Source organism: Populus alba, chromosome 3 (genome assembly GCF_005239225.2).
Source record: "Populus alba chromosome 3, ASM523922v2, whole genome shotgun sequence".
NCBI classification, from domain to species: Eukaryota; Viridiplantae; Streptophyta; class Magnoliopsida; order Malpighiales; family Salicaceae; genus Populus; species Populus alba.
The window spans coordinates 18238966-18247203 of NC_133286.1; the positions used below are offsets into that span (position 1 = coordinate 18238966).

Below are 8238 nucleotides of genomic sequence, written 5' to 3' on the forward strand. Positions count from 1 at the left end.
GGGTTGAGATATGAAATTGAAAACTAGTAAAAAATGCACAATAGTGTAAAGTAGAAAATACCAAAAGAATTAAGACCAAAGTAAAAAAACAAACAATACATGGCAAATTGGGGTTAAATGATAAAATTTTAAAAAATAAAAAACTTTACAAGAATACTAATGAAAAAAATTTAAAATTAAAAGAAAATAGATCAAATTTAAAAGTATGATAAATCGAGGGGTAACTTTTAAAATTTAAAGGGTCAGACACAATATACACACACACACACATAAAAGAAAGAACAATGAGAAAAAAAGAGCTTCTAGCGCCGAAACAGGGGTCTACTCAGAGCAAACACCATTCAGACACAAGAGGGACGCCAAAAGAATTCGGTCATTTCCCCATAAACTATCTTTTGGTCGTTGAGCATTGACGCTAAAAAACCACAACAATCCTTCATGTGTTGGTGCAAAGCATATGTCAACCCTTTTTTAATATTTATTAAATATTAAAGTGCAAATATGCTATTGATCTCACTTAATTTATATATGCATGTGTATATATATTATTTTCAGAACTAAAATTTGTCCATACAAAAAATAAAAAAATTACAAATGAATCATGATTTTTTTTTCAAATTTAAATGCATAACCAGAAAAACAATCGTCATTTAAAAGAGGCTTTCTAAATTAAATAAAAGAGAGAAGGTGTACTACTCTAAATATAATTTTTTTTTAGAGGAAATACTGCAAAAAATATTTAATTTAAACCAAACTAGAAAAATATAATTACGAAAAAAAAGAGAGCAAAAGTTATGCATTGTTGAGCTTGGCAAGTCGGCTGCTCGCCTAACCTATTTTACCAAGACTCGCTCATAGGCCCATGTTTTTTTGTTGCAATTTAGGTGGATGATATGTCGTCAGCCTTTTTTTTAAAAAAAAAACAGACAACACGTCGTTTGATTTGCCCGAATTTCAACCATCATGGTTGTTGTAAAATCAAGGTTTAAGTTTTTTTGACAAAAAATCATGTTTTCAACCATTTTTGTTAAAAAAAAAAACATATTATAAACCATGATAAACCTATTAATAGCCTCAAAAAACCAAAAATCAATATGGGTTCATGTCTATTTTTTCATGAATTTTAAAGGTAAACAAAATATAATATGAACTCCCGTTGTCAGATGAAATCATCTGACGCAAATATAATTTGTTTTTGTGGTTTAAATCGATGTCAATGTTATGTTTCTTTCTTTATTGTTGAAATATGACGACCTCTCTTTCTCCTCTCAACCAGGAAATAGTAAAAAAAATAATAAACTTTTATACCAAACAATCAATTTGAAAAATACCGAGGTGCCAGGATTGTATAATTTGTGTTATTTTTAAAGTTTGAGAACCAAAATGTATTTTTTTTCAAAACTTATGGCACGCCATCTATGTTCGATATTCTTTTTATTTTGGTCCCTTTTTTTTAATCATATCTTTTTATTAGAAATTAAAATCAATTGGTTTTCAATTAAAACTAAATCATCAAAAATAAATAAATTTGAGGAACAAATTAAAAAAATAAAAAAAATTTGCACTGTCCACGATAATGCGTGAAATAATAATCAATGCACGTCTACACAATCAAAAAACCCACAACTTTTAAATCTATACTTAACATTTCAATTTTATTTATAGAAAAAACAACCCATTTGAAGTGAGTTTCATGCAACGATACAAGAAAACCTTTGATGATCCCCCAACCATCGTCGATGAAATTCTAAAATTCATGATCATTCTAACCGTCATTTTGAAAACTTTCTTGAACATGATTTACCTGTTAATAACAGTAATTTAAAACTCTCAAACAAGCTAAAAATGAGGAATGATTTAATCTAAACAATTTTATATAGTTGTCTTGATAAACATGATATTTAATTAAACATAATATTTCCCATTTAATTTTAAACTATCAAATAATTTTTAAGGTACGTGCGAGTGCGAGTACGAGTACGAGTATAGTGGTAGTTAATTTTTAAAGTATTTTTTAATCATAAATATATTAAAATATTTTTTTTTTATTTTTTTTTAAAATATTTGTGATATCAACACATTAAAATAATATAAAATATAAAAACATTAATTATAAATAAAAATTAATTTTAAAATTTACCCAATCTCCAGTTGGAAAATAATACGTAACAGAGGCTTATATTCTCAACACCAGCTGTATCACACTGAAGTCATCTCTTTTAAAAATTTTCAATGCATAAATAATATAATTAAATTTATTTATGATATAAATTAAAGATATTCTAAAAAATTGAGACTTCTAACACATGATTCACACATTTTAAGATTTACTAATTACAATTCAAACTAATTTTATATTCCATAAATACATGCTTTGTATGACAGTCAAATACAAAAAACCGATTAGGTCAATATGAACACCCTCATTATCAGGAAAAAAAACCTGATTTTTTAAGTTGAATTTTAGACAAAAAAAATAATCCAAGAAAGGCAAGAAAATCTAAGATGTTTTAGAAACGGTGGTTGTAAATCTCGTTAAATTTGCTTCATCATAACTTCCATACATAGGTACATATACATGCATCAGCTACAGAAGAACATACATGGAATGTGTAGCGAGGAGCGGGAAAAAAAAAAAGCGAAGAGGGAAGGTACAAAATTCAAAACAAAATCCCAAAATTTGCAAATCCAAAATCCAAAACCGAGAGCCCCGTCCCTCTCCCCTGGACCCCACCTTTTGACCTTTTTATAAACACCCACCACCCACTCTCCTCCTTCCTCTCGAACACCAACTCCCTATTAAAATCCAGGTCATAAAAGAAGCCGAAAACAAAAAAAATCAGTCAGTTACGCCGCCGTTACTTTTAACAAAATGGAACTCCCGTGCGACGGAGCCGGCATTTGCATGGTCTGCAAAAACAAGCCACCAAGTGAAGAGACCCTCGCGTGCAAAACATGTGTCACCCCCTGGCACGCCACGTGTCTCGTCTCCCCCCCTCAGGCGTTATCTGATACGCTGCAATGGGAGTGCCCTGACTGCTCCATGATTCATGCGCCGTCCACATCCGCCTTCGCCTCCGGAAGATCGGAGGATTCCGGTGATCTCATCGCCTCGATTCGGAAGATCGAGGATGACAAATCGTTGACCGAACAGGAGAAGGCAAAGAAACGTCAGGAGCTGTTGAGTGGCGCCGCCGCTGGTCCGTCCTCATTGGACGGCGAGGAAAAGAAAGAGAAGAATGACGTGCTTGATATACTCGATAAGGAGTTGACTTGCTCTTTCTGCATGCAAATGCTTGATAGACCCGTCACAGTATGTGAAATCTGTTTACAAATTTAAAATCTTATAATTGCTCGCTTGATTTTTATTTTTATAGACATGTTTTTGTTTTGATAGACCGGTTACTGTATGTGAAATCTGTTCACAAATTAAAAATCTTATAACTGCTCATTTGATTTTTATTTTCACAGGCATGTTCTTGATTTTACTTTCTTTTAAAAAATTTCCATCTGTATGTTTGTTTGCTTGTTTTAGCAAAGGTTTTGAGGGATTTTTGAAAAGAAGATGATGGTGGTGTCCTTGGATGTTGCTGGCTGTGTTAGTGAACTAAAGTTTTTACCTCTTTTGGATGTTAAAAAGGTGAAATCAAAGTCGTTTTCAACGGTGATCAAATAAAGAAAAAAGATTACTATGAATATCTATAAAGTATCTGTCTCTAGCTTTAACTTTTTTTTTTTCCTTTTGGATTAAGTTTAATTGCGGTGAATAGTCTCTAGATATTAACTAAGGAGTCTTATTTTTTTTGGATTTGAAGTGGCAGTCGACTAACTATGGTGCCTTAGTTGTTTTCATGGGATAAAAAACTTGAATTTTAAATATTGTTAGTATTAATTATCCAGGAGAAGCTGAAGATTCAATTTAGATTGTTAGAAACCAGTAAGAAAAACTCAAAATGGGAAATGTTTTCTTATGGGTTTTCAATACCATTTGCTTGAAGGCTGGTGGTTGGTATATTTTTGGTTTAGTTGCTCTAGTCATTGCGCTTGGATTGGCAAATGTTCATGATTTCTTATATTTTTTTTCTCTTGTTTCAGACACCATGCGGTCATAACTTTTGCTTGAAGTGCTTCCAGAGATGGATTGGACAAGGGAAACGTACATGTGCATATTGCCGTGTACAAATCCCACCCAAGATAGCAAGCCAGCCTCGTATCAATTCTACACTTGTTATTGCCATACGTATGGCAAGGATGTCAAGATCCAGCAATGCTGGGGGTGCTGCAAAGGTATATCATTTTGTCCACAACCAAAACAGGCCAGACAAAGCATACACAACAGAGCGGGCAAAGAAAGCTGGCAAGGCCAATGCTTGTAGTGGGAAGATCTTTGTCACAGTTCCTCCTGATCACTTTGGGCCAATCCCTGCAGAGAACGACCCAGAAAGAAATATGGGTGTTTTGGTGGGAGAGATATGGGAGGATAGGCTGGCATGCAGGCAATGGGGTGCCCATCTCCCCCATGTTGCAGGAATTGCTGGTCAGTCTACTTATGGTGCACAATCGGTGGCTCTTTCTGGAGGTTATATTGATGACGAGGACCATGGTGAATGGTTTCTTTACACTGGGAGGTATGCTGTCTGCGTCTCTGCATTAGTTCCCATGTCCTCTTTTTCACTGCATTATTGGTTTGCTTTTCACTAGTCATGAGTTGTGGTTCATTCATTGTTAAAGTTGAACGGACTTGTTTTTGCTTAAAAAAACATCAGACTGAATAAGTTTTTTAATTTGGATTGATCTAACCTTAAATACTCAATCAATGTACTTCAAGTATGGCATGAAGGAATGGACTGTAGTGCTTTGTTAAATTTGGTATGCTAAAGCACTGATATGGTTTGAAATTTTATGAGCAATGTCAAATGTAATTGTTGCTTGAATTTTATTGCATTTGTTTTTTTCTTTTCCAAATTTGATGTTCAATTTTAATTTGTGGTTGACAGTGGAGGAAGGGACCTGAGCGGCAATAAACGCACCAACAAGGATCAGTCCTTTGACCAAAAGTTTGACAAGATGAACGAGGCACTACGACTAAGCTGTCTAAAGGGCTATCCTGTAAGGGTTGTTAGGTGAGTTGTGCTAAGAAGTGATCTGATGACCCATTCGTGTGCATTGCATCTTGTTACCTTTCATGGGGCCTTATATTTTCTGTCATCATTAATCGCTGAACTGAATAGTGACAGTGATGTGGAGTTGCAGATTTTGTAATTGGGAATGAAACATCCTGCCACATGATATGAGAAACTCTTGTTCTGTTAAAATTTGTCATTGTTATAGGTAGTTGTATTTGATAGTTCTGTTAGCATTGTTTGCTTGGTTTCCAGATGTAGCCCTCACATCCCTTCTGAGACATTTTTTATGAATTGGTCTTTGCTATTTGTGATGTCTTGCTGGATGCTTTGATAAATCTTCTTTTTTCTGTCATGAATTGTGTAGCTTATCTGAAGATGTTTTTTTGTTCTTTTTTCCTATTTTAATGCCAATGTGAACCTTCTCTGTTTGCTAGCAGGTCTCACAAAGAGAAGCGATCATCATATGCTCCAGAAACAGGTGTACGTTATGATGGGGTTTATAGAATTGAGAAGTGTTGGCGTAAGAATGGAATACAGGTAAATTTCTAATGACAATTTGCAATGCATCAAAGGGTAATCATGGACTTTATACTTGTTAAATGTGTTTGCTAACTGCCACCTTTTTCATTGCAGGGCTTTAAAGTTTGCAGGTATCTTTTTGTCAGATGCGACAACGAGCCTGCTCCATGGACAAGGTATGTTCTGCTTCCTTCCCTCCCTGTCTCCCTCCCTCCCTTTCTATGGCTTGACTTGATGGAAATCAAATTGCAGTGATGTTCAAGGGGACCGTCCGAGGCCTCTGCCTGTCATTAAGGAATTAAAGAATGCAATTGATATAACTGAAAGGAAGGGGTCCCCTTCCTGGGACTATGAGGTGAGTTCAAACTCTTTCACTTCAATGGTTCATTGTAGCAATGAGTCATTAATTTTAAAGTGTCCTAAGATATTAACAATTGCTTCTCAGGATGAAAAAAGTTGCTGGATGTGGAAAAAGCCGCCTCCAGCCAGTAAAAAAAGAGTGGCTGATAATGTAGGTCCAGAAGATGGAAAAGTGATTAGGATAATCAAGCGACAAAAATCAAATGTATCTGTTAGAGAAAAACTTCTGAAAGGTATGGTATTTAATCAATTTCAACTTGAAGCCTTTGATGTCCATTCTTCTGAATATGCAGTTTCTATGGATTGCATTTTGACCATGGTCATGACTAGTATCAATGGATTCATGGAAGTTTCTTTTGCTTCTGGTTGTTCTTCAAGCAGAGTTCAGCTGTCAAATTTGCCGGAAGGTGATGGTCAATCCAATCACTACCCCATGTGCCCATAATTTCTGCAAAGCATGTCTTGAGGGTGCCTTTGCTGGCCAAAGTCTCACTAGACAAAGAGGTCAAGGAAGACGGACATTAAGAGCGCAAAAGAATGTTATGAAATGTCCATCTTGTACCATTGACATAGCTGACTTTCTTCAGAACCCACAGGTACCACTTGCATCAATTACATGCATTTTGATATGAAACAGCATTCTTGTGGCAAAACTGTAGGGATTCTTTGTTTTGTTTCATTTTTCAATTTTATTTTCTAAAAGATTCAGTGGGAGTCATGAAATCTCCTTTGAGAACATTGGAAGTTTTCTTGACAGGTGAATCGGGAGTTGATGGGTGTCATAGAATCACTACAACAACAAGCCGAGCAGGAAAAACTGGACAACATTTCAGAAGAGTGTAGTGAAGAGAGTGATGCCACTGAGCAACGAGATTTGGTCGCTGATGACCAAATTGCCGAAGAGCCAAAGGATGAATCCCAAAACGCACAGAAGCAGAAAAAAGAAACTGATGGTGATGACATTATGGATCCATCATCAAATGTGCAGACAATGAGTCCAGGGAAGGAGCAAGAAGCCTCAACCACTACTGATAGGGCCAGTCAATAACGTATGCTAGAGCCTGGAACGCAGACCAGGAGCAAGGGATCTGGGATGAAAGCTGGTCTCTTTTTTTTGTCACAAAGCTTTTGGTTACACGGTGGTGGTTTATGACAAAGACCCTGAATTTATATTATTTAGTGAATTTCATCCTTATGTATGAGCGGAGTTATCCTTGTTAATTCATCCTTTATTAACCTATCCAAATTAATCCAAATTAATGGCATTTTTTAAGCCATTAGTGTTTTTTTGGCAAATGCGTTGCATATGCCTTTCATGCGTATGGAAATCAATGTCTTATCAAATGCAAAGCCAATGTAAAATATTAATTTAAAACGTTATATTTTTAATATATTTATGTTATTAAAAGGAACACTTCATAGCTGTAACTTTCATTTATTTTTCTTCCAGCAATTGTTTCATAAAGAAGCTTTTTTTTAATGATACCGTGTTGCATAATGAAGAAAAAACATTAGATTACTTAACATTCTCTTGACTACCATCTGCTGATATCATCCATGGTGGTAAATGGGGATGGCCTGCAGGTAGAACCGATGACAAACACTGCGAATGTGCAAGGTATTGTTTATGGTGTCATTTATCGTTCTTGTGATAGCTCTGATGAAATCTGTTGGAGATTGTCTATGGATGACAAATTCTCTTCCAGAAAGAGTACGGGGATGTTTGAGAAAGATGAATAACAAGATTGGATGGTGTAGCTGATTTGCATCAATTTTATTATATGCAATATTGCGGTTGAGTTTTCTAATATTAGACAAATAATGTTTTTGCCGCATTGCTGAACAAACTCACAAGCCCAAAAATGTTTGACAAGTAAAATTGTTCAAAGTTGTTAAATCCAAGGCTTTATTATATTTTTATTTTGTTTGAATTTATTTGTTTGTGTGTTTTAAAAATATTTTTAAAAAAATTTAAAATATTTTTATTTTTTTATTAACTTCAAATTAATATGTTTTTAGTGTTTTCAAATCATTTTGATGTGCTGATATTAAAAATAATTTTTAAATTTTTTTTTAAAATTATTGGAATGCATTTTAGTACAAAAAATTATTTGAAAAGCAACCGCAACTACACCATAAAAAAAGCTCAATTCTATTCCCATTCTGATTCATGTATGTGATAAGTGGGATTTTTTTTTTCATTTGAGTGTATATTTGAAAGTGTACTAGCGCT

At 34.5% G+C, this 8238-nt stretch overlaps 1 protein-coding gene across 1 annotated transcript; it reads left to right on the top strand.

Moving 5' to 3' along the window:
* The first annotated feature begins 2758 nt into the window (after window positions 1-2758).
* On the top strand, window positions 2759-7417 carry LOC118054415 (E3 ubiquitin-protein ligase ORTHRUS 2). Its single transcript, XM_035065988.2, has 9 exons — window positions 2759-3313; window positions 4096-4628; window positions 4998-5123; window positions 5564-5663; window positions 5760-5821; window positions 5898-6000; window positions 6091-6238; window positions 6387-6601; window positions 6763-7417. Exons 1-9 carry the CDS (start codon window positions 2873-2875, stop codon window positions 7051-7053), a joined length of 2019 nt encoding a protein of 672 aa, XP_034921879.1. The 5' UTR covers window positions 2759-2872; the 3' UTR covers window positions 7054-7417.
* The last annotated feature ends 821 nt before the right edge of the window (window positions 7418-8238 follow it).

Coding starts and splice junctions, on each gene's coding strand:
- LOC118054415 (XM_035065988.2), top strand. CDS start 2,873: ATGGAACTCCCGTGCGACGGAGCCGGCATTTGCATGGTCTGCAAAAAC. Junction 4,629..4,997: donor TGGTTTCTTTACACTGGGAG/GTATGCTGTCTG, acceptor TGTGGTTGACAG/TGGAGGAAGGGACCTGAGCG. Junction 6,239..6,386: donor TAGAGAAAAACTTCTGAAAG/GTATGGTATTTA, acceptor TTCTTCAAGCAG/AGTTCAGCTGTCAAATTTGC.